Consider the following 26,718-nt stretch of genomic DNA (forward strand, 5'->3'; position numbering starts at 1 on the left):
TTTTGTAGCTTTTTGACGACAATTCAAAGCAAGGATGCACATCCCTTGTGCTTATGTTTCCTAACACTAACACACACACACATTATGTACATACTATGTACTATATATATATATATATATATATATATATATATATATATATTATGTACACACACAGATACAGAAGTTCATCATTTCCATCTTTTCCTTAAATAACTTATCCCCTCCCCTCCCCCCCCCCAAAAAAAAATGAGTCTAAATGAACAGGAAGAAAGCTGTCAAGCAGGAACCGTGATGATGCTTTAGAGAAGAGCAAAATGTTCCAGAGCGTCCCAACTCCAATGAGACACAAAGGATTTGTCTGTCTTCATGGCAGCATAGACAAGAAATATTCAAATTACTCTCTGGTCCCAACAAACATTGTAGGTTCATCAAATGATCAATGATTTAATGTTGTTCTTTATTAAAATGAATTCTCAAAGCACTTTTTTTTTTTTTTACATGAAATCATTTCTTCTTTTTTTTTTCTTCCATCACCGATGTATTTCCAGTTTCATTGATTACGTTACTGATTATTTGGCCTACTACATCGATTTCACATGTATACTAAAAATAAAGAAGACATATTATATCTGATTGGCCACTTTGTCAAGTATGGTGTTGGAGATGTTGAAATAGCAAATATTTCAGAGTATGCTCAAAGGTCAGAATGTGCACTGCTTGCATCAGAAATTGAGTCTGAATTATTTAGGTGTATCATTACGCCACAAAGTAACAATGTCCACTCTTTTTGAAGAATTTCTGAAATGTGAAGCCCACTACAGCACGACTGCAACCCCAATCCCTCTCTCATTGAAGAGCTATTTAGAAATAAAACATGAATTATTGCATGGGTAGGTACTCCTCGATGCATTTACCACACACACAGTCAGATGCGATAAATACAAACTCTCCCTAGATTTTGTTTGAGTCTGATTGCAGCTCTCTTCATGTTAGTTGCTGAAATGAGGAGACAGGGAGAGGAGGAAGAGGAGGAGGAGGAGAAGGAAGAGGAAGAGGAGGAGGAGGAGGAAGAGGAAGAGGAGGAGGAAGAGGAGGAGGAGAAGGAGGGAAAGGAGGGGAAACACTCATAAAAGAAGGCTAAAAGGCTTTATTCCTACTTAGAATATTAACAGCATTAGCCAAAAAAGCAACGGCGATTTTTTTTTTTTTTTTCCCACAGCTATCAACGTTTTGGACACCATCTTGAGAGATTTTCCTGTTTACTGGAAAATTTTGCAATCATTTGAATGAAGATGGCATACACTGACAAAAAAGAAAAAGAAATTCAACAGATCAAATAGCAATTCTTGAAGAATGTAGGTCTAATCATCAATGATTACTCTTCTGATAGAAAATTTGATTCATTCTCCATCCTAAATGCCACTAGTACTAAAAGATTTTTTTCCCAAACCCTTTCATAAATAGTCCATAGCCCCAGTAAGATTGAGAGCCTATGCAGGTTGATTGCTAAATGCATTTTTCCATCATTTTCGTATAGGGTTTAATGAAGTGTACTACCAAATCAACCACTCTTATTGAGTTGAAGCAATCTGCTTGAGTTGGTCTTTTTTGCCTACACTCAAAAGAAAAAAAAAAGAAAAAAAACCTTGTCAACACATTACGTATGACATCACTTCTTGAAACGGCAGCGAAATGCCATATTTGTGGAACTGGCACCAATCAATATATGTACCATCCATGGCATTTGAGGGGCATCTGCTATATGAAATTACAGCAATCAAATTTGTACAGAATGAAAACATTTCTCTGAGAATCTTGCAAACCAAGATACAAACACATTGGGCTGTCTTCACTCAAGTATATCCACAATCTTTTTTTTCTTCCTCTTCTTCTTCTCCTCCTTTTTTTTTCATTTTTCTTCTCAATATCATGTTCATACTAGAGAAAAATAATGTAGAAAAGTACATGTAGCGAAGTTTTGACCAGAATAAAAATCTCTTAGATTTTTTATTTCTGTTTTCCATCACCAAAGTCGGAATGCGGCTTATCCAGCGTTGCAGCCTAATCGCCGGCGAATAGGGTAATTGAACAAGTTCATGCACAAACCATAGATTGCATCCTTAAAATTTGGAGTCACATTCTGATAATAAAAGCAATGCAGATTTAATCATCAAGGACACAAAGCATGTTACCAGTTCTACAGTCACTGCAAAGATATCTTTTATAAGGTTTTTTTTTTATTAAAGAGAGAAAAAAAGCATGAGTAACAAATATGATAGCTGCATTACATACAGCATTGATTTGAGTTGCTGTGACATTCCCAAACAAGTAGTCCACATCAATCAATATTCATGTTTGAATTTAATACATATCTTAAAAAACTTGCTCTGTTCCCAAAATGAGGTCTGGGGTTTTGTGGCCGTATTGACAGCATCACTCAATACTGGGGCAGATGCCAAACTGACACAAACCTGCTGACGTAAGTAGGGTTTAAAGTAGAGCGAGATCTTTGTTGCTCTTCCAGTTTCGGGTGCGAAAACCATGACAGCGAGAAAAAGGAAACGGGTAAATATTTGCCACATTGGAGAGAGAATGAGACAAAAGAAGAATTAGAGTATATATCATGGACTGACAATCCTGCACAAACAGAGAATGCAGTAATGCACTGTTTATTTCATTCTCAAAACCCTGCCATCATGTTTCATTTCCGCCCCCTTTCTGCTCTTTTTTTTTTTCTGTCCCAGTGTCAGGCATTACATTTACTTTACATCATTACTTTATATCACAGTTCTAACACTTTCTCTTTCTTTTCTCTCCCTATCTCTCTCTCTCTCTCTCTCTCTCTCTTTTTCTTGCTAAATTTTACTTTTTCCTCTTCTCTTCTCTCTCTCTATCTATGATCTCTTTTTAATTCTCTATTTCTTTGTTGCATATTCACACATTTGGGAATTGGGAAGTCTTCACTATAGAATTCTACCACAGTTCCAAGATATGGTACTGAATTGTTTAAAATACAAGGAAACACTTCACACACACACAAAAAAAAAAAAAAAAAAAATCTGTCAATCTTTCTCCTCCGAGTGGCACAGACAAGACAGTTTCCTTGCAAAACATGATCATTCAAAGACAAAGATTTTGTATGGGAATAAACCACTAAAAAAAAAAAATAAATAAAGATATCCAAATTTGGGTAGAATTTGGACCAACAGTGCATCATGCAAGACCACTAAATATAAACTTGGTCATAACTCCTGAAGATGAGACTAGCTGATCTTCTACAACAACAACAACAGCAACAATCCACAGAATCATTTTTTTTTTTCATATCTAATACAAGCACAGCCACAAAACAGCAATCAGGTACATTATTACTCTAATGTTGCCGGAACGCAGATGATTGATGTGAATTTTAACAAATGAACAACCTAAACAATGTGTACAGTGATATGTGGCATGCCATTATTGCTTTATTTTCCTGTGTGCTTTTGTTTGGTAGGACTTGGTAAAAGTAGTGCATTACAGGTTGTTTTGTCTGGCCCAGTTGTATACCCCCAAATAAGTTCCTCTAATGAGCAAAAAAAGATTGCTCACAAAGCCAAGCCATAATACAAATTGTAATTTCCTCCTGTATTTTATTGGCCTAACCACGCACTCAGGTTTTCATCATCGTATATCTCCTGGCTGCGAGGATAAGACCTCAGTCTGACACCGTAATAAAGGTTGTATAGACCCTATCACTCAAGCAATGTATCAACAACAAAAAAAAAAAAAACAGTCAACAAAGACATTCTATGTTCATGGTATCCATGAATTTTTTTTTTTCAAAAAATCTGGTGTCTATAGTCTGTCAAGAAATTGATGCTGATGCAAATTTCCTATTTATTCTTCATCTTGACGACCAGCCACTTGATGCTAAGGATAAACCTACGGTACTTCAGACCACTGATGCCACAAATTACTGAAATAAATATATACAATAATGCAGGACTGTGTTGGTTTTGTTTGAGCAAAAACATGAACAATACTTTATTAAGATTTATTATCAAAGTTTTTGTCTTGAAACAAGATTATTGCCTTGCATTAAAATTTATTATGTGGTATCTTATTCGAATGAGTGTGATGGGACAAAAAAAGGGGGGGGGGGACAGAAATGTAAACTTCTTTTGCTGGCACTTCCTAGTAATATAGTAGGAGAGCAGATCAATTAACTTTTTCTTGACATTAACCAAAGTTTATTTGAGGACAGCACCTGTAGTTTGAGCAGAGAGAATAAGAATGTATTGCTTGTGAGTGACTTCAAGTACAATTTATTATGACATTTCCTTTATTTTGGTTTAAGGTTCCGGTAATCCAGCAGGCATGGATATCATCAAATTACTAGACGAATTGTTGATGAAAGTTATGATCAACATATATCTGCAGCAAATTCTCCTGCCTGCATGCACAATTCATAAGGTTCCCCTTTCATTTAATGAACCCTTTTGTCCCCCCCCCCCCCCCCCCCCCCAATCAACCTGTAAAACTTGACTGGTCATGCATGAATATTCAGTGTACAGAGCACTTCAGCTGAGTCTGGCAGAGTCATTACAGAAATGGCAATTATCACTGCTGCATAATCAACTTGGCAACACAACAACATACCTGCTCACAAGGCAGTAATATCACCTGTGACAGCTATTGAAAAATGGAAAAAAAAAACACTTAATCAAAGTGTCTTGTACCAGCAGAGTCCTAACACGTTTTACCCTAGATGGGGATACAAATTGTACAATGGACGGTACATTGTAGTCAGTTGATGCAGCACGTCAAGATAGATTAGTTGTCAACAAGGGCTGTTGTCAGGATCCAATTTACACCTCTTTTAGAGCCGGTAATTTAGATACGTTTATACATGGGTGCGATGATAATACCAGGATGTTCGTTTGTTATTTGGTTGGTTGGTCGGTTCATTTGTTTTGAGTGGGTGATAAAAATTGCAATTTCTCAGTTAATGACATTTCCTGAGATATTATTAGGGATGCTAACCTCTTCAGCCAAGGGAGTAAAAAAGACAACAATCAAAACACACAGAAGCACACAGGAAACATATTTTTTAAGGAAATCCATACCATACTAGTAACTTCTCCATTACTTCAATATACTGTAATGAATAAAGAAGACCACTTTAGTAGGACAATACACTTAACATCAGTATCTATCATACATGTTTGGGTGGCTGCAAAATTTTTGAAAAAATTCTTCGAAATTTCAACAACCCTTCTTTAGTGGGGGTCATGTAATGTCAAGTCACAACGGTGATTATTATGAGTGTACTGTACTTGAATTCATATTATATTCACTATGGCTGGTACTCATAACTAAGGTATTTTTCTTATACCTTGTTAGTCCCACATGCTAACCTCCAAGGTAAGTTACATTTATGTAAAAGCAAAGACCAACAAGGAAGTTTAACCCATTCTTTAGTTTGTTACGCTGTACTGACTCCTCAGTCCTTGGCCTAATTAACAATATAGCAAGACCTGAACAGGTTAAACAGAGGTGTCATGCCTGTGATCCCTTACATGTTTATTTCTCTCTTTTTTTTCCCGGTAAAAATTATTCACTTCCATTCAAATAATATAGGAAAACAGCAATTCAAATTGGTATCATTGTACAATGTTAAAAAAATAATTGCTTTTTAGAAAATCAACATTTCCGCACTTGGAAATTGAACAAAGGTAGCAATTGAGACACACATTTCATTTTTCATTGTAACACCAAATAGCACACAGACACATAGGCACACATTCATACATGCACACACACACACACACACACACACACACACACACACACACATTCAAAATAATTACCCAAAGCAATGAACTTTTAAGCATGACTGGGCACTTCTATTCCATGCACCTGTTAGAAGACACAAGAAATGTTTGCTGCAAATAGTCGTATGTGGGCAACTTACATCCGAGTCGGCACCAGGGTCTGTCCCCGGGCAGGTGAATGTGACGAATTCATGGCAGCGCTTGTGGACAACAAAACTGCAAACTGTGGAAAGGAGTGCAAAAGAAAATTATGAGAGCGTAGTTATTACTACTAAGGAATTATTAAATCAAATTCCTATACACTTTCTAATAAAAATGGAAACAGAAAGGCACTTTGGTGAATTTATGAGATGAACTGTACGGAAATTTTGGTCAAAGCTTTTCGATAAAAAGGTTTGAACATAATGATAACATAATAACATAGTAATAAAACATTTATATATCGGAAGATTTTACCAAGCTTTTTCTGGATGTCCTCCCCACCCCCTCTCCATACAATGAACGATACAGATAACCTACCTAAGGCTTGTCCACAGCTTGCCCAATATAGCATCAACCAATACATTTAGAGTGCATTCAGGCTTTGTTTTGAGATGTGCATCAAGAATGTACACATGAATGGAATAATTTGTTACCAGGGCCTTGTTGCATAAAACCCTTACCGCTGGACTTACTGCTCCTTTCTAGCGGTAAGTCTTCAAATTAGCGGTAAATTTTATAATCCTTGATGCTGATTGGCTGTGACGCCTAATTTTGACGGTAGTTACCATTGAAATTCAGTGGTAAGTTTTATGCAATGGGCCCCAGGTCATATAAGTGGAAACATATTTATGATGACTAAGTATTTGACTGATACAAGTACTATGTATAAAGGTGGTGCATTCAACTCTTCAGCTGGCTCCTAGATGTCTTGGAATGTGTGTCTTCCATTTTTTTTTTTTTTGAAGCAGGAAATTGATATTTCCAATAAGCTGACGGAACAAAACTGCTTGTCTCAAAAGCAATGCATGCATTTGGCATACATTTCTGATGACACCCCCCCCCCAAAAAAAAAAAAAAATGCATGGAAGAACATAAAATTGTCAATCAGATCTGATTGAAGTTCATAACCTTCTTCCAAAAGTCGTAAACCTCTTTTGCGTTTATGACCTCATCATATATTTCTGTACGAAAGCCACCAGCACAAGGCCTGGACAAACTGGAAATTATTAAAGATTGATACCATAGTTTAGAAGACATCAAACTCTAAAATGTGATACCAATAACTCAATACCCCCCCCCCCAAAAAAAAAAAAAATGTGATAACTCCCATCTGGTTCTCATCCAACAAAATATTCCATATGATGGATTCTTCCTTGCTACAATATTAACAAAAAAAAAGGTGGTGTTGAGAGGATTTGTTGCGGTTCAAGTGCAGTTAGAAATACCAATTTCTATGTCTCTCAAATATACAATTTCGTTTGGATTTTGCCATCATCAACAGTGATGGAACTTCAGTTGCAAGAATGCAATCCCAGACCTTACCTACAGCTGCTACAATGATCGGGAAAGCATAGCTGCATCGCCGTGGGAACGACAACAATGCATTCAAATGGGAGAGCATGCAAGAAGAGGAGGGGGAAAAACAGGTTTGATATTTCGTGTCGACCCGTCGTAATCGCACGCGACGGGGCGCCATCAACTTCTGATTGCGCCGTAATTTGGGTGTCGCTACGACTAGACGGGGATTTATTTGCCCCCAAATTGGAGGGATCCCACTCAACTGCAGGAGAGAAAAGACCCTCACACGGTCGGAAAAAATTGCCACTGAGCGGGGCCCCCGTGCAAAATGCCTGAACCACGTCGGCAAGGGGCATCAAATTGTCAACAGCGCCGAAGTCGATGCATCACTTCCAGTATATTCTTTACAGCGAGACATCCTTTAAAGGATGAGACAAATTGAAATATACTAACCACCCCAACATACACAGACAAGGTATATAAATTCTACAATACCAGCAAAAATATTTCCTTATTTACCGTTTTCTTTTTAGTATCCTCATTTCTTTTGTAGGGGGAGGCAACTTACAATGGCTCTCCCTCTCTCTCTCTCTCTCTTTCTTCTGCCACTTTGTTTTCACCTCATCTTCTTTTTCCTCATTTCTTCTTCATTTTATAATCTCTCTACACTCTTCTTTTTCTCTCCATCATCTTATTATTTCTTCATATCTCTGTCCTCTTCTTTCTCTCCCTGTCTCTCTCTCTCTTTTCCCTTGATACTTTATTCCTCTGCCCTTCTTTTTTCTTTCTCTCTCTCTATATTGAATCTTCTTCACCTCATTTGATTGAAGCTGGAGTGATAAACAACAAAGGTGCACTGTAAATACACATAGTCTGAGACAATCTCATCCACTCAAAAGAAAGTGAAAAAGTTCTGGGCCCATTTCAGAAAAGATGATAGGCTAGCAACTCTTGCTGGAATGGCAACTTCCAATAGCAACAGCCAATCAGGAAGCTGGATTCTTGTTGTTACCATGACGATTGCCATTCCAGCAAGAGCTGCCATCATATCAACTTTTTATGAAACGAGGCCCTGAAGAAGCACTATATTCAGAAATGAGACACTGTGATTTGTGCGATATTCAATATATATGCCACAAGTACCAGACTTGAGAAATACTGTCTCTACTTTCAACACTCTTCAGAGACCGGAATATATTATGCAGCATCATATATTATGAGGGTTTGAGGGTTTGAAAGTAGAACACTTCAAGCACCTCACACATTTTCTGGGCTTGGCTATTTAGTTTATTGTATAATCTGAAGCAGACACACACACACACACACACACAGACACACACACATATATGATAAATGCATACAATTATGTATATCACGTGTATAATTTGTATGTATATAGGGCTTGACACTCACTCTTTTGTCTGGTGGGATATTTGGGCCACTAAAATCTTTAAAGCTGAAATTTTGGTGGCCAGAGAGAGAGAAAAAAAAAAAGAAGATATGTAGTGGGCCCAAAATACAAGCAAAAAATAACAATCATTTGTGCACATGGAAAATATACCTATACAAACATACATAAATACCTATTAGAGCCATTCTTGACAGGAAACGTGGGAAAGACATCTGATAGTGACTGGAATAGCTTCCTGTATTAAACATCACATCCTACGCACAGGAAGCACTCTTATCAAATATTTTCTGTACGAACCAGGTTCATTGCCCTCAACCTCCTATGCTATCAGAAAATATAACGGTAGGGGCCCCCTTCTTCAATGCAACATTCTTCCCCTTGCCCTCACTTTTCTCTCTCTCTCTCTCTCTCCATCCCATCTCCTACATATCTCTACTTTGGATCTATAGTTATGCATACTTGGGAAGAAGATATGCATGAAAAGAAAAAAAACAAACCTGCAGCGAACTCGCAAGAGAAAGTAAATTCTCGACTGCTTTTGGGTGGGGTTTTTTTCTGCACAAGCCTAGAAGAAGCCCTGGAGGAAGGGGCTCTTCCATTTGTATGCCTTCTTTCCATCTTATAAACACTATTCAGTGTGTGACCAGGTAGAAACCCACTGAAGTTATTCCTAACTTTATGCTTTTTTACTTCAAATGTTGCAGGTATCTTTACTTACGTTCAGATAAAAACAATAGAGGGTTTGTGTTTGGGGTTCATGTGGTGGGGTATTACTAAAATAAGGATGCGTTATGATATTAGACATAACACTAGAACTATACTGTATGCGGAAAATATTTTGCGAGGTTTTTATTTTCGCAAATTTGCGAGTCAGGTGCTATTTGCGATATTAAAGACACGTGTAAACAAGGACTCTCATCCCAATGCAATTGTGACACACATGAACACATTTCTCCATTCAGTACAGTTCTCCACGATCACAAATTTAACCTCTCACGAAATCGTTGAGAAGTCCCAATTCGCAAAAATTTTGACTCGCTATTTAAATAGTGTATACAATAGTTTTCTTAGAGTTCTCCCCTCCTCTGTCCCCTCTTCCGTCCCCCCCCCCCCCCACCGAACAAAAGTTACACAGCACCTCAACCCCTGATGGATGCACTAATCAGCGACAGTCTGAACAACTTGGGCTCAGCAAAACGATAGGTCAAGCTTTTCATTCTTTATCGGGTTTGGAGGAACAATCCATTGCAAACCACTTTTTTCCAAAGGAATGAGGTTTCCTCCTATAGTGTGATCAATCCAAGCATGATGCATACATAGAAGTTGAAGATTCAGAGCCAGATAGAAAAATTTCTTTTCATCACTGTGCACTCAAAGAGCCGGGCATTACATGTCAATGATGTCTGTGAAGCTCACCGAGCAAATATCTTTAGCCTTCCCCTAACAACAACAAAAAATTAAAAAATGATAAGTGTAGTGAGAACCTACTGAAATTCTTCCACCTTGCCCATTGCGCCATGGTAACCTAGAAAATGTCAGCCCTAATAATATTTGACATTGTTGACTGCAAAAAAAAAAAATACACACATATTTATGGGAGGTAATTTGACAAGCATTGACAAGTATTTTAATCATTTGCTCAGGCATAGAAAATGTTTCTGCTCAGGCATAACAGGAAAATGGTTAGGTCATGTGCATCATGTGCTGACACTCAAGCAGTTTATCTCAAATTTCCAAAGTGAGGACAAAATTAGGTTCTTTCTTTTATTCAAAAGGTAAAATACAGAGAAATGTGCCAGTGCCAGAGACTATACATAATATTCCCTTGACAGCAACTTTTTTTTTCATAAAGTTTTTTCTGTTTATAGACACTCACAGGTTTCAATGATGCTTGCTGGATTTAACTTAACATCTTTCATTGATCCCTGACCCTTGGCCATGGATTTTCCCAAAACTGTAGTTTCCTCAAAAAAAAACAAAAAAAAAAACCTTCTACTATATACCCATCAAATCAATTAATAAAAAAGTTGTTGTTGAGCTGCTGCAAATCCCCTATTAAATGAGCTGCTGCAATGTGTGTCTAGTATCAGGTTCACAGTTTTGTTTGTTTATTTGTTTGTTTTTTCTCAAACCTGCTTGGACAAGAATGAGAGCATATCTTGAATGTTTGTTGTAATGTAATGGTACATTCTTCCATTCACTATACTCCATAGTTCACACATATTAACACCCATCACACTATTGATATTCTATCCCTACTGTACCATTATCCACACTATTACACATACATACCTGCCAACATTTCAAGATGAAATATCTTACTCGTGGATTGCAAAAATCTTATTTTATATGCAAACTAAAGTTAAAAATCATACTTTCGGTCAAATCTTCAGAAAATACACATGAAAGGTATATCCAAATATTTTTTAAACATCTGATTTCTCTGACAGAAAATCTGATTTTGCTATTTTTATCGTAAAAAATCTTACTGAATCTGATAAAATCTTACTAGTTGGCAAGTATGCACATACATCACAGTGTGGATCTCCCACCCACACTATACCATAATCCATATTATATAACACCTGAAGAGATCCTTCTCATTTGATTGGTTGTTTGACATTGATCATTCTGCCCATTTCACTATGACGTCATCGTCCGTGCAATTGTGGCCCCATTTACTGTGCAATTTTGGATCCATACGATTTGCTCCATGGCACGCTCGCTGAGAGCCCGCGGCACACTGCGCATGTCAAACGCGCTTGCGTTTGCAGTGTGTGTATGCGACACTGCGCTAGCGTAAAGGGCTCAGTGAGCACTCTCGCGATCTCAGATTCTCTCTTGTTTCTAAATTAATAAAACATCAAATGACAAGGATCTATTTTAGGCGTTATATAAAACAAATAATAAATGTTTTTCATTCGTGCAATGGACAGAATATTTCATTCGGTGAAAGATGAAATGTTGATCCATTCAACTCGGCTGCGCCTCGTTGAATGGATCATTTCATCTTTCACCTCATGAAATATTCTGCCCATTGCACTCATAAACATTCATTATTTGTATACCATTACACACACATCACAGTGTAGATATCACACTATTCCATAATCCACACCATTACACACACATCACAATATAGAGCTTCCATTCACACTATATCATAATCCACATAATAGTTACACACACTCCAATGTACAGTACGTCCAAAAAAAAAAAAAATTACACTCGGAGTTTCGCATTGATAACTTCCAATATGATTTAATCATCTAAAGGCTACTTCAGGGTCTTAAAATATAACATCTTAGCTATATCATGCAGAAAGCCCCATTCAGTTTGGTTGAGTGGTCACAGAGATACGTGGATCATCGTAACACATGTCACGGGTCTGGTTCTTCAAAGTTAGGCACTCTGATGCTCTTGGAACTGCATAATGTGTGAACACAATGGACAGAACTTTGAGGGAAGGGATTCCTGGCATCCTCTACAAAACTCCTCAATTTTTCTTTGACCACTGAAGCAAATCGGATGGAGATTTTGTAAGAGGAGGGCAATAAGTTATAGTTTCATACCCTGAAATTGTGTTCGTATTGATTCACTATTTTTAGAGTTATCATTGTGAAGCATCCCGTTGTAATTTTAGGGGACATACGGTATAGATCTTCACTCACACAAGACCATAATCCACACCATTACACATCCCACAGTGCAGATTTAAGCTACCGTAGAACAGTGTTGTTACTGCTATGCTGGCAAGGCAATTTGAGTATCATGGTACAAACATCTCGCACATGAAATGAAAATTGGAGACCCACTTCTTTCAAATACATCCCCTGTCGCATACGGATGTGCCTTGAGCACTTCCTACATTACTGTGGGAGGCCCTCAAGGTGAGACTGGACATGATGCCACCAAAAAAAAAAAAAGAAAACTTGGCAACCACCAAGTCATTTTGTGGACGGTTCAATTTGTTCTGCCTCCTAACTAGCTAACTATGGAGTACAACTCCCCGAAAATCAGAGTTCTTAGCCAATTATTTTCCTTGCTGACTCACACTGTCCCAGAACTTTCCTAAGTTTCCTTATATCGGCACCACAATCCTCAGTTTTTTTGTGTTAGCACCAGAAACACGACAGCAACAAAATTTCTCTCTTGATACGACACAGAAATACACACAAACATATATAGTTGCTTCTTTTAAGACTGTTCCTACATACTGCAGATAAAGTCAAATACGTGAAGTTCCCATTAAAGTATTTGGCGCGCCAGAAGATATCGATTGAAATACAAGGCTGAAATTATATCTGAAGGAAGCTATTTGCCCAGAGAACTGTTTTTTCTTCCGGAAGGGGGGTGGGGGGGGGGGGCAGATGTACCACTCTCTCCCTCTCTTTTTCTTTTCTGTCATATACAAACATGTCTCTAATCATTAAAGCCATGGTTAATAAGAACATGTCTGCTCCTGTAAAGAGTCTATAGGAATTTTAGAATCTCATCGGAAATGGGTTAACAGAAAGCAGATTGAAGCGGAGATGCACAGTTCTCTCTAAATTTATTGATTCAGAAAGAACCTTCCGAGACATTCGGTGAGGTCACAATCTAACATCAGATGGAAGGGGGAGACGAAATATGATATTGGGTAAATCTGCAGGAATCTGGCTAATTTCAGAGGTTTTGGTACGAGGGGGGGGGGTGCAGGGGAATTGCCTTGGTACTGACTGCACAATTCCGATCTGAACGTTTCATTTCTATAACCATTCTGCTTGTAGTTAAACATAAAGCAGGCTGAACACTCAGGCAAAGTGTGTTGAAAAACCATTCCAGATTTGTGTTTGTTTCCATTCTTCCATGCTGCATGTTTTTTATGCCTATATTTAGATGCCCATACAGTATGTGACTTAAAGTATTAATGAAGCCTCCATTATCAAGATCAAGCAATAGCTGGAAAAGATGGCGCTTGCAGCATTTTTATTTCCATCATTTATATTCAAGGTTATAATGTGTTTTACAAATTTATTGATCTATGTTGGTACAATAATGTAGGCCTATATTTTGTATCAATTTGAATCAATCTGTTTTTCATTTTGAATAGAAACAAGCACACCATCTTTTTGGTTGGAAAAACAAAATGCAAAATCAATTCAAATTAATCAATCAAATATAGCAAAATATTTCTTTGCACTTGGTATAATATACAAATTTCATGTCTCTTTCTGTCTGCTCCTCTAACCTGCTTGTAAGGTCTTGTTAAAAATTTTCTCTGAAGCTTTAATAATCATTTTGCCCAAGTTTTCTATTGGTGTGATTTCTTATGTAATTTTCTTGATTAATGAATACAATTTTGACACTGTTCTTTTTCAATGCAATTGCTGAATCACAGCATGCAAGTTTCATTCATAATCCAAACCATACATATCACTTATTTTATAATGATTTAAAAACATATATATATCTATTATTATGCTTTAATGACACTTTAAAATGTGTATTGTTTTATAAGCCTGAAAAATTCAATTCAACTTAGAGAGCATTTCTCTTTATGACTAGTAGTTCCATTTTCATTCCCCCTATTTAAAACCTTGGTCTACCCTCTCCCTTACTCCATATTAATCAAGAGTATTGGAGGTATCTGATAATGACATCATAATGCATTGATGCCTACAGGTAAAATAATGTACAGGATTTATTTTGAAGAAGTTTGCAACTATCTACTGGATACAAGGAGAGGATGGAAAGAGAGTGTCTCCTGTGTGCAGTGAATGTTAACCCTTTAAGGGTCATGTCCTAAAACCGTCATTGACAATGTACACAAACAAGTTGCAGACATTGATGAAAGAGTTAAAGGGATGGTATAGTTTTGGATGGGATGGGGCTTCAGGGCACTGTTTCATGACAGTTGTCAGCCCTGACAAAGTTGTCGGTGTCTATCAACTTCAGTAAAATCCTTGGTTTTGATTGCTGCTACCATGGTGATTGTCAGTAACTGACAACTTTCATGGCACGGTGCCCAGGTTTCGAAAGTTTTCTGATGATCATTTTATTTAAGATACTGAGAAACCTCTTATGAAAAAATGAGAGAGCATAAAATTCTGAGAGGAATTCAAAGTTCATTTGATGAAAATTGGTTTTGAAATGGCTGAGGTATCCAAAACAAAAGTGATCCTAATAAAAGGTGGGACTTACCTTTTATTAGGATTGCTCAGTTTTACTTTGCTTGTGGATAGCTCAGTCATTTCCAGACCAATTTTCATCAAATAAAATTTAAATTTCTCATAGAATTGTATGCTCTCTAACATTTTATCAAGTGCTTTCTAAGTATCTCACAAAAAAAATAAAAAAATAAAGCTAAATCCTCATCTCGACCATTACTATACCATCCCTTAATAGTATGCAGTGCTTATACACACTGTACAGTACATCTTGTTTTCTTCAATACTAGTTTTGGTATTCACCGTAAGGTGAACGGACACAAGAGTGGACAGTATCTACCCAGGGTGTGTGTGAAAGCATCTCTTTGCATGGGTGGATGCACCCGACATTAAAGGGAAATTCCAGACGCCTTTCATATCAAATTTCACATCATGTGCTACGTAAATCGATGGCGTCATGTATAGATTAGTGGAAGCCATTGTGGTCCTTGATCAGATTAACAAACTGAAAAAAAAAACAAACAAATTACACTGAACAGGGATGGTGACATAAAAGACTCACATATTCCAGTAATGTAGAACGATAATTCTATTATACTACCTTTTGCTAACAACTTCACCTAGGTAGAATTTATGCATGCTTTCTTAAATATTTTGTTCTGCTTCCATGAGCAACCAATCCTGCATTCTAATGTGAAGCTGCTATGTCGTCATGCTTGTTCACTGTGATTTGTTGAGTTTTGAAATCATTCTTATTCCTTATCCTAATCACTATAAATTCTGTATCTCTGTACCCAGTATACTGTAAAACACAATATTTTCGCTGCGTGAAATTTTTGCGAATGGGAGCCAACAGCCTTATTCACAGCGCGAAATTTTTGCGAGTTGCCTACGAGTTGCCTCTAACATTCAATGCATATATGTGTAGACAAGATCTCTAGCATGCATTTTAATTTCACAAATCTTGGCTCTCGCGAAATTCGCGAAATTAAAATGCATGCGAACATTCCTCGTTTTACAGTAACCATTTCATAGATGTTCAAATGCAAAAGTCTGAAAATCACCCGGACTCGCGGAGTTCTCCTTTAACTGGGCAAAACCTGCTGTGGTGCCTCGCCCACAGAGTGGTTTTGCTTTCAACCAATTAGCCCTGATTAATCATTTCGTGGGAAGAGAGACACCGGCGTGTGCTACAAGTGCTCACGAAGAACAGAAATGAAAAGATCCTAAGAGGACGCTTTTTATTATCTGCTGAAAAAGCAAGCCATTGTGTCGAACACCAAAAGAGCCATTAATCTGATGCATTTCCATGATATGTGCCCTGTTCTCCATGTATCAAATACAATGGATATCAAACAACAACAAAAAGAAGACACTCATTCTCTTTTGATAAGGATGACAGGCTATCACCAGGATGTTAATGGGTTTAAGGAATGACAATAAACCAGGGACGGGGAGGGTGGGGTAGGAATCAGCAGCACAGCGAGTAGAACTTCCTTGGAAGTTGGGGATGGCATCCAATAAGGGGTGGTAGAGGTTACTGTGGCGAGGAGACAGGCAGATCAACGCAAGGTCATTTGGAATTAGTGCACATTATGCGTGGGAATGTTCAATCCACATCCATGCTTGATAATGTCTGTAATTATCCTGAGGGGGAACATAATTCTTCCTCATTAAAGACACAATATTATTTAAAAGCAGGCGGGTGCCACACATGATAACTTGCCACCATATGAAGAAAAAAAAAGGTCTCTGACTCCTGGCAACCTCTCCAATGTAGATCAAATCTAAGTCTCGCTGTGTGAGATCTCTTTAACAGATACCCAGGGCCATGCTGTCTTAGCCCATCAACTCGGTAATTGAGGAGAGCACCACCATCGCGTTGGGTGGAGACCATTCTGACACCGAGCATTAACAGTGACATTCTAAATCATCCAGAGAGGAACCAGGGAGCTCCAGTTCGTGGCGAGAAAAGAGCAAACCCAATATCACATGTGATGCTCACAACATCCTTTTCTTTTTTCTTCCAAGCCAACACCAACATCAACATGAACATCTTCTGGCATCTGTGAAAGCACGCAGCTTCTTGTGACATTCAGACGTGTGACTGAGAGAAAATGAGAAATTGAGAGAGAAAAAAAAAAAACATATCTAGAACATGAGAAAGAGAAAAAAAGGAAGGAAACAGAGAGACAGAAAGACAGATAGACACATTTCCTAACACACACATACAGACAAACAGAAAAAGAGAGAAAGAATGAAAGGGAGAGGGGGAAGAAGAAGGGAAGATAGGAAAGATAAAGTTAGAGGAGTGATTTCTGCACCCACCACGGGTGTGGCAGTGCAGACAGCTGTACACACAAAGTCTGTACAGGAAACATATTGGAGGAGGAGGATGATGGCCACAAATCAAGGATGTCGTGGAGGCATGGTTACCATGGCAACAGTGAGATTGGAGAATGAACTGGGAATGTGGACAGAAATGCTCTATTTTGAGGAGCAAATAGTGCCCTTAACACTTCACCTGACACTACAGGCTACATATAGGCTGGTTCATCACTGACAAATACTACTCATTTAAACAAAACCAGCAACAAATGAAAAAGCAGTGGAATCATCAAAGATTAGAAAGCAGTGAAGAACACAGGTCTTATACTCAAGGAGTCAGTCTAACAATTTGTAGGATCAGGTTAGATTCCGATTCCTGTCAGTGCTTGCACCCTACCTCAAACTTTACTGTATGTAACTAGAATAAAATCAAATTCTCTCACAATAATGTGAACTTTGAAGTTTCCGACCGATAGAAATCACTAAATTTTACTCTGCCATTTGCTTGATTTTATCATGTTGATGCAGCTCATCTTTTTGAAGGAGGCAGACACACAGAGATGAGCACACATGCAGATAAGACATAAAATGTGACCCTGCACCACAAAACCAACAAAAAGTCGCCAGAAATGAATTTTAAGTTAAGGGCAGATTCTGAAAGAGCAGACTCTAAGCTTTAAAATGATGTATAACTCAATACAAATGGACTCCCCTAACCTACCTAAATAATGGAAAGAAAGCAAGCACTTTGGAAAAATGTGAACTGAGAAAAGAGGCTCTGAAGTACACATTCTATTCAAGCGCTTTATCTTTACCAAGTCGTGCTAGCTGTGAGATGAAAGGGACAAAACACAGGGTGTAAACCACTGGAGCAACAACAATGAAGGGATTATTAGATTAACCTGAAATTGAGCATGTTATATTAACACATTCTGCCCGTGATTAATGCTAACTTTCAAAGCAGTAGTGTCATCCTTTCAAAAGTTATTAGACTTGAAAGTGAAGAGTATGCAAAGGATTTCAAGACATTAAAAGCAGCCACTAAGACAAGCCTGATCACTCTACTCTTCCCCTAAAAAGGGTTGCAGAAAAACTGCTAAAAACACACTTTCCCATTCAGGTTATGATACCAAACTGAAGAATAATGTAGAAGAAGGATAGCTCTTTCAGAAAATATGAAAAACTCAAGATTGACTTGGTTGAACCATTTCACCTTTTTCGAGTCCTCACTTAAAATCAAGGGGTGCGACTTTTTGTTTTGTTTTGTGGTGCATGGTCACAAATGGAGGTCCTGTGAGTAGAGAATCACAAAACAGTTGGTAAAATTGCTCTATTTTGATACATTACATGTAGCTTAGTATCATCAAACTTTATTTTTGTGTTTATTAAGATTACATTCAAACTATAATGTCATCATCATGAAGCAAAATTCACAGTCAAATTTTAAACTTTGTGAAAACAGATTTCATAGATACAAATTACAGTGCTTGATAAACTACTTAGAGCATCATTCTAGTTCTATAACTGTCATTTCAACAACTCATATGAATTGACTACACTATCACACATGCGATGCAGACATGCATCAGAACCTTAACCCGTTGAGGACGAGTCCCGAGAATACTCGGGCAGGTGTCTATGGGAAATGCGTGTTGTAGCAAAATCAAACCGTCCTCAACGGGTTAACATACAAACAATCAACAACCTTGAAACCCTGCGTAAGCAACATGTCATTGATTTCCTTGACTTGCAAGATGGACTTCTTTACAAACATTCAAATCTTTAAAATTCCTTTGTAGAGCAAAGGTTGACACTGACGACCCAAAAGGTTGTAAAGCCACTGCTTGACATAGCAACAATTCATGCATGCAATCTAGATTCCAGATACTGAAATGCACTGAGTATACAAGAATATGCTGAAATGAAATAGCTTGCTTACTAAGTCCTCAAAAAAAATAATTACATTTGAATCTAGTTGTAAACTGGCCCATTCAATGCTACCACAGAACAGCACCAACAGTGATCTGCAAACTTCCAAGCTCATTCGCAAGAAAAGAAAGGATGGAAGGGGAATAATGCTAGCTCACTCTCAGCTTTCCTCGAGACAGGCTTTATGATTGACCTTGATAACTTCTAATCATTTATATCCCTACCCCCCCCCCCCCATCATTTCTGTCCTATACTGCATGCAGACCTACCTACGGCATGAGTCTCACCTTCCAATAACCCATCTCACTCTTACCCACCCAACAATCATTTTCTCATGCCTCCCAGGAAAACAAAAAAGAAAATAAATCAATAATAAACACTGAATGGGAACCCGCTAGTGCTGAATTAAGTAATTTATACCCTTTCCTTAATCTCTTTTTGTTGGCTATAGGATACATACATAAACATAGCATGGCTGTATCACAAATTAGAGCTATTACTAATCATTGTCAATAAATAATCCACAGAGGGCAGTAAAAATTGTGCCATCTGCTATAAGTCATGTCAATCATAATCTACACGTATTCACCCTTGACCAAAATCTGGGACATCTACCCAGCCCCCACCCATCCCTTATCGTTTCGTTCCCTTGCAGTTATCTCACTAACTTCCGGCCACTTGAGACATGTGGCATCTCTGTGCTTGTAAAACCTATAAAAGCCAGTCAACGGACAAAAGAAGGCCGACAACTAAGGAGAGGTTATACATGACCACCACAATGACATTATCTGTATCACTTTATGAATACCTTGATATCAATAGGAGAAATCTACTCTTACCTTCACAGCATAAACAATTATTTCCCTGTTTTTTGCCAAAGACTTGAAAACATATCATCCAACTCAAGATTTTGCCATGAAAAGAAACTTGAAAGGGGGTGATGAATGATTTACCAACAGCAAGCCTCAGGAAAACAAATAATCTCAGGAATCAGGATCAGCTTTACAATTATACATTTGTCTGTCTTTCATTCACACTGACAATACTTGCTAAAATTTCCTCTCCTTACTCAACATGTGTGCACTGATCATGTTCTGATAAATGTTATTGTCTAAAGTATATAGGCCACTCTTTCTGACAAGCTGCATTCATTTTTTTTTTTGGCTCCTTATTATAATTCAAAACTAAGTTTCAATTGACAGATGTGTTGACATGAAAGTAAGCAGCCATACTTTATGATAAGAATTCACACTCACATACTCTGCAGATATGAAATTCATACACTAAAAACACAGTTAATGACATCGAATTTAGATTTATAGAATAAAAGATGTTAAAAATATGGCAGACCTATCCACTCTTCTCAGAAGAATGTGATCAAGTGACTGCTCCTCTAATTCCCCACGGGGATATTAATGTCTAAAACCACCAGACAATGCCACAAAAATTAATGATTATTGGGCAGCAGTGACGGAAACAAAGAATGATGTAAGACGCACTCTCCGTGCTTAGCATCAGATTTCATCACAAGATTTCCCTGTACCTATCAATTTGCCCTGGCTGCATCCATTAACCCACATTCGATAGGACCAGAACCATACTCTCTTAAATACCACCCACATCCTCTTTCTATCATACAAAAGAAACATACTAAATAGAAACTGTTTCAGGCATAAATGATAACTTGATAATTCTAACAATGATCACAACAATAGTAGCAAAGATAACAATAACATATCATTAGAACTGTTATTGATATTGTTAATTACTATCTTATTGATATTGTGTATAAAAGCTGCTATTTTCACAAGGGTTTCATTATTTGCAAATTTCGCGAATTACTGTTGACCCGCTGACATAAAAACACACGAATGTGCTAAGGTAAAAGTGCACTTACAATAGCCTACGTGCCAATTAGCAAAAACAGCATCTCGCAAAAATGTCTGCGACCTCCTCATTCGGGAAATAATAGCCTACACAGTTATATAATTATCATAATTATTTCCATTATGACTGTCATCATGAATTTAGTACTATATCATCATTTTCATCATTTATCATCATTGACATTACTATCGCTAGTTTTTTTTTTTTTTTTTTTTTCCAAAACAAAGATGGGATGAGAGGTCAAAGTTTGGGTGTAGCTGGGTGTAGCTGGGTGGGACTGTAAGGGTTGTATATCATAGGGCTATGGGGGGGGGGGGGGCAAAGGGACTTATGGACATCTTCTTGGGGATCACAGAGGCACTGTCAATGAGATTAAAATGCCAAGGTCACTGAAACTGCTTTGGAATCAGACCTGATTTGAACCGCAACCACAGAAAATAAGAACGGAGTTTTCCCCAGTGATGTGTTGAGATCTAGGGCAGATATCATGAAGCATTTACATAAATTGGAGATGAAATGTACCAGTGTCCTTCCCTTTGCAACATGCAGCTGGGGGGGGGGGGAAGAGTCAATCTAATCATTCTGTGAACATTAAGATGTGATAAATGTCAAGGCTAGGGACAGAAGCTTGAAGTAAAGCCAGCTTAGACATGAATTCTCAGCTGAAAATAGGGGCACATTTAAAGATAAAGGCTTGTTTTCATAGAAACCCAGGTCTAGAGGTGAGTACTTTTAAAAACAAACAATCAACAAGAAAAATACCACAGTTTTAATTTCAAAGAACAAACTCTGCTAGCTCTGCAATAGGAGAGCATCAAACAAGTTTTCCAAGACAAACCCAAATGAACAAACAAAAGGACTGGTGAGAGAAAAAAAAAATCCTGAATTTATTTAACAAATACATTTCCACGGGGAAAATTTTATTTAGCATATATGAAAATCAATTCACAAAAGCAGCTGCTTGTGATATCATAAAACCAAAAACATACAAAACTTTACAAAGCATAATAAAACTGTCGCAAATTGGAACCGACAGCCATATTAGTGAGATAAAATTTTCACAAATTGCCAACCATGCATAAAATTATAAGAATACTACATACATGTACTGAATTCCGTAGACAATAACATTTGCATGCATTATCCTTTCACAAATTGTGGCTCCTCCTAAAATTTGCAAAAGTTTCATGCAGATGAAAATTTCTGGTACAATAAATTGTATTACAGTATTCTAGAGAAATTTTCACTTTTCCAAGTTTGAATGTCTCAGAGCCATATAGGGAATATCTCTCTGTGGATCACCTAACAAGATGCATTCTGGATTTGTGTGCTATAATATACAAAATGTCATTTGTGTCATAATTTACACAGTGATCCATTACTTTGGGCAACATTATGCTTTCATTATTTTGCTTGTGCCCCCCCCCCCCCACACACACACACTCCATATCTAGATTGTTTACCTATCCTATCCACAAATCCACTATCCACAAATTTCAAAACAGCTGTCCAATTACCATAAGTATACCAGTACATGTCCTTTTTATAACATCATGGTAAAAGATGCCCATTTGTGGGCACTCAGTGTATCCACACACAATAGAAAGCTATACATGCCCATCCAGTTACTGCACAGTGTATCCACCCAATGATGGATGGCTGTGATCATTCTCTTAATTAAAAAGAAATGCTGGTACATTACAACCTTCCCATACACCCAATACACTTCAGGCAATAAAATGGTGTCCTACAACATGCATCTGATAGCCACCTCCAAGGCAGGGGACAATATTGTCAGCTCTTAATCTCGTGCGTAATTGCTCGTTCCATCCTATTTGTTTCCTATCTCATCAAAACCTATTGAGTATATGGCTGGTGCAATGAAGACAATTTCAGTGTAGTTTTAATAGAGATTGTCGAGTTGATATCCACATGTCTGTTGTACAATCTTTTGTGCAGTTCCATATTCCTATACCAATTTGGGTAGATACATCCATGCCAAACCTCATAATTTGATACTCAAATCAGGTATCTAACAAACTGTCATACAGCGTACTAAAATGAAACACATTACCTACAGCATATTTTGTACTTGTTGCAAAGCCCTTAGACACATGTTATTATTAGGTACTGCCAAAGACATAAAGTTGCAGTTAATTCAGAAGTGAAAAAAAAAAGAACAGCAATTGGAAGGGCATTCATAAAGGAAGATCAAATACAAATGCATACATCATAATGTAATACTGTGTGCAAGGATTTTAATTCAGCTTTGTTTACAATTGCACCTTCAATCATGACGGAAAACCACCACATATAATAGGTGACATGGTGCCTTGCTATCTGTGAGTCTGTTCACATCCATGATAAAACTCCCAGTTTGTTATCAACCAGCCCCACTCAGTGATGACATACATGATATGAAGTGAGAATCAGACAATGAAGCCACGAGAAGTGGCGATAATTTGCTGCATTCACCGCTGCGGACCCAAGAACACAGAACCACACACAGATACACAAGACTCTTGGGTAACAGTGCGTGAATAGTTGGGGGAGTGCACTTACCGGAAGTAATTTGGCGCTGGCAGAGGTCACGCATAACCACGAGCTTATTGATAGAGCTGCGTTCACACATGCACCCACTGTACAGTGCTCCACAGGGTAGTACTCTTATTAGCAAGATATCCACATCTCAAGCACAAGAATTCTTGTGGTTAGGAGCATTGGCGATAAGCTAGCTAAATTTGAGAGTGTTCACACCAGTTAACTGAACTCCTGTGGAGGTCCAATAACATCAAACCTTGCTAGCTTCAACATAACCTGATGCTAAAGGGAAATCCATCCCATGTCTGCATGCAGATTGACTGATAATTTTATTGATTTTGAATTTATTTGACCCACATTGTGCTCTCAACCCCCCCCCCCCAAAAAAAAAACAAACATAAAAGAGTAACAATGATTATTATGATTATTACTATACAATAGCATTTTGTCATGTTTTGATGTGCAAAGATAATTAAGATATATACTCTACTAGTAATAGCATTACTTTTGCAACAAATGGCAATAAGAAATAGTCATAAGAACCAGACGGGGGGGGGGGGGGGGGGGGCAAACTTTCAGGAAGTAAACACATTAGTGAAGTTTGAAGAAACCTGGACCATATATTAAAAACTTGTATGTTTCTGAAAGTTTGGGTGAAATTGATGTGATCTATGGCTGAAAAAGATGGCAACATTAAATGTAGTACCTGTAACTGTGATATAAGTGTATTGCAGCATTATGATCATAATTATGCCAATAGGTTTTAATTTCATGCTCATATCAAACAGATTTCACCTGACTGGACATATCCCATCATGCTTAGCCACACACTCCAAGATGGCTACTATCTGTTTGAAGCCATGGTAATTCATCCGCAGTAGATGTGTACATGTCTGTCACACCAACTGATGCTGTCAACGCAGTGAGGACCTGCTCTTCAAAATAGCTGGAATACCATCACACGCTCATTGGGGTGGACGGATCTATGTAAGCACAAGACCCCAGGCAGGACAAGGCCATTAAATCCTCATTAGACCACCATCACAGAATGCCTCTAAGACTGTATACAAACAGACCACTCATTGTAATGCAGACAGATATCATGCAAATTTGCTTCACAATTTGTCTTATTGTGATTATGCTTTGATTTTGATTTTGATATATTTAGAATATGCATATTGTTTCTATTAGCATGATACGTCCTGTACTTTCATATCTTTTCTGATTATGAATAAATCAAATAAATGAAATGAAAATGGAACATTTTTCAATGAGACACTTATAGGACATACATAGACATAAGAATAATCTGAACATGACAATGATTCCCTTTACATTGGTGGATAGACTTTAAAACCAGGAATTTTGCAAAAATTGTAAAAACATTTTTTCCTAGGTACAGTACGCTATCAGGGGCCCGCTGTGATCTAGATAAGTAAGAACTATGTCTGGAGGGACAAACTACAGCTTGTCAGCTGTGACTCATATCACACTAACACACACGCACACATACACACATATGCACAGAAGATTCTGACTTGCATCACCAGAATACCTCCTGACAGCTCGGAGTAAGCAGAGCACATGTGTGCAACCACAGACGGTTAAATGCGCGGATCAACCTATCAGAGTCAGCTTGGATTTCAGCTCCTGCACTTCCCCACATACAAGACTAACATTTAAAGACAGTTGCTGTACCTACAGTAAAAAGAAAAAAGGGCACAAGATATCCCAGTTACAAAAGCAGTAGAAGTAGAAGCAGAAGTAGAAGTAGAAGTAAAAGTAGCACAAATAAAATCCTTTCAGTAAAATTAATTGAAACAACAGTTTAGCACCTAACCCCAGAAGCAATGCAAGATGATAGGGTAAAAGTAGAAGTAAATTGCTACAATGCTAGTAGTACATGTAGTAGTAGAAGTAGTAGTAGTAGTAGTAGTAGTAGTAGTAGTAGTAGTAGTAAATAGTAGTAGTAGTAGTAGTAGTAGTAGTAGTAGTAGTAGTAGTTGTTGATTTTATTGTTGTTGTTTTTGTTGTTGCCAGGAGTAGTAGTGGTAGAAGTAGTAGCAGCAGCAGTACTAGTAGTAGTAGTAGTAGAAGTAGTAGTTAGAAGTCAAACTTGTAGTAGAAGTAGTAGTGTTGGTATCAACACTGGTATTTGTGGTAAAAGTGGCAGTCATACAAGTAGTAGTTGTAGGAGTAAAAGGTAGTTTATTCAAAGCATTACCAGTAGGCAAAGCAGCTGTACTATTACCAACAGGAGTCATCTGATTATTTATTAACGGAGAGGATTTGGCTGCATCTTGCAATTTGCAGAACATTTGCAGAACGGTCGTTTTGTGCTTTTGCTGGGATGAATTTGTGGGGGAGAGCTCCTCAAACGGCCTGAGCTCTGACTCTGATCGCACGACTACGCGGCGCTCTCTGTCTTATCCCCAGCACTCATCTCAGCCATGCATCATTGCCCCATTCAATCTCGGGGGTGGCCCATATCCCAGCCGAAAGATTAAGCTATCCGGAGCGCTGCGGAGGAAACGAAAATCCACGCAGGATTGAGGAGAGTCTACATATCGAGCTTCTCGCGGCGCTTGCAAGAGCGGCTTGTTCTCAAACCCCTGCGGAGTGCATGAAAATTTGCATGTTGATTGCATGCAATATGCATGATACACAGTAATCACACACACAGTGGCAGACAAGCTGAGTTAACTCTATGACTTCCAATGGCTAACTGTTCTTAAGCAAATCTCACTAACTTTCCCACATAGCGGGACTGAGGGGGTTAAGGGACGAAGAGGAAAAACAGTATGGCCATGACATTTTCTCCATCAGAGAGCTCGAAATTGCTATGCAGTTTTTAGAAAGAAATGAAGATAAAAATTCAGAGCTGGATTAAATACACAGGAAATCACTACATCAAACTGGCACAAGTTCTCCTCAAGTTTTAATAATGAAGTAACACTGCCTGTCTCACCATGACAATCAATAAAATGTCAAAGACTACCTTTTTTTTCAATTATCTAGTGAATATATCTATAAATCTACAGTTGGGATACTACATGGATGAGGCCAGGACGGGTGTAAATTTGAAATAAAAGTGGTGACCAAGCTGGGCAATCATCCTTCACAATCTAAAGATATCTACAAACAATACAAACAAACAGTTTCATGGAATTCATCA

The 26,718-nt window shown here is 37.9% G+C and overlaps 1 protein-coding gene across 1 annotated transcript in view; it reads right to left on the reverse strand.

The window, feature by feature from the left end:
• Positions 1–26,718, reverse strand: part of LOC140231998 (protein kinase C-like) — a 239,156-nt gene that overhangs the window by 158,296 nt on the left and 54,142 nt on the right. The window contains 1 exon segment of the mRNA XM_072312149.1: positions 5,939–6,021. Within this exon segment, the coding sequence (XP_072168250.1) occupies positions 5,939–6,021 (83 nt within the window).

This window comes from Diadema setosum, chromosome 8 (assembly GCF_964275005.1).
Source record: "Diadema setosum chromosome 8, eeDiaSeto1, whole genome shotgun sequence".
NCBI lineage: Eukaryota > Metazoa > Echinodermata > Echinoidea > Diadematoida > Diadematidae > Diadema > Diadema setosum.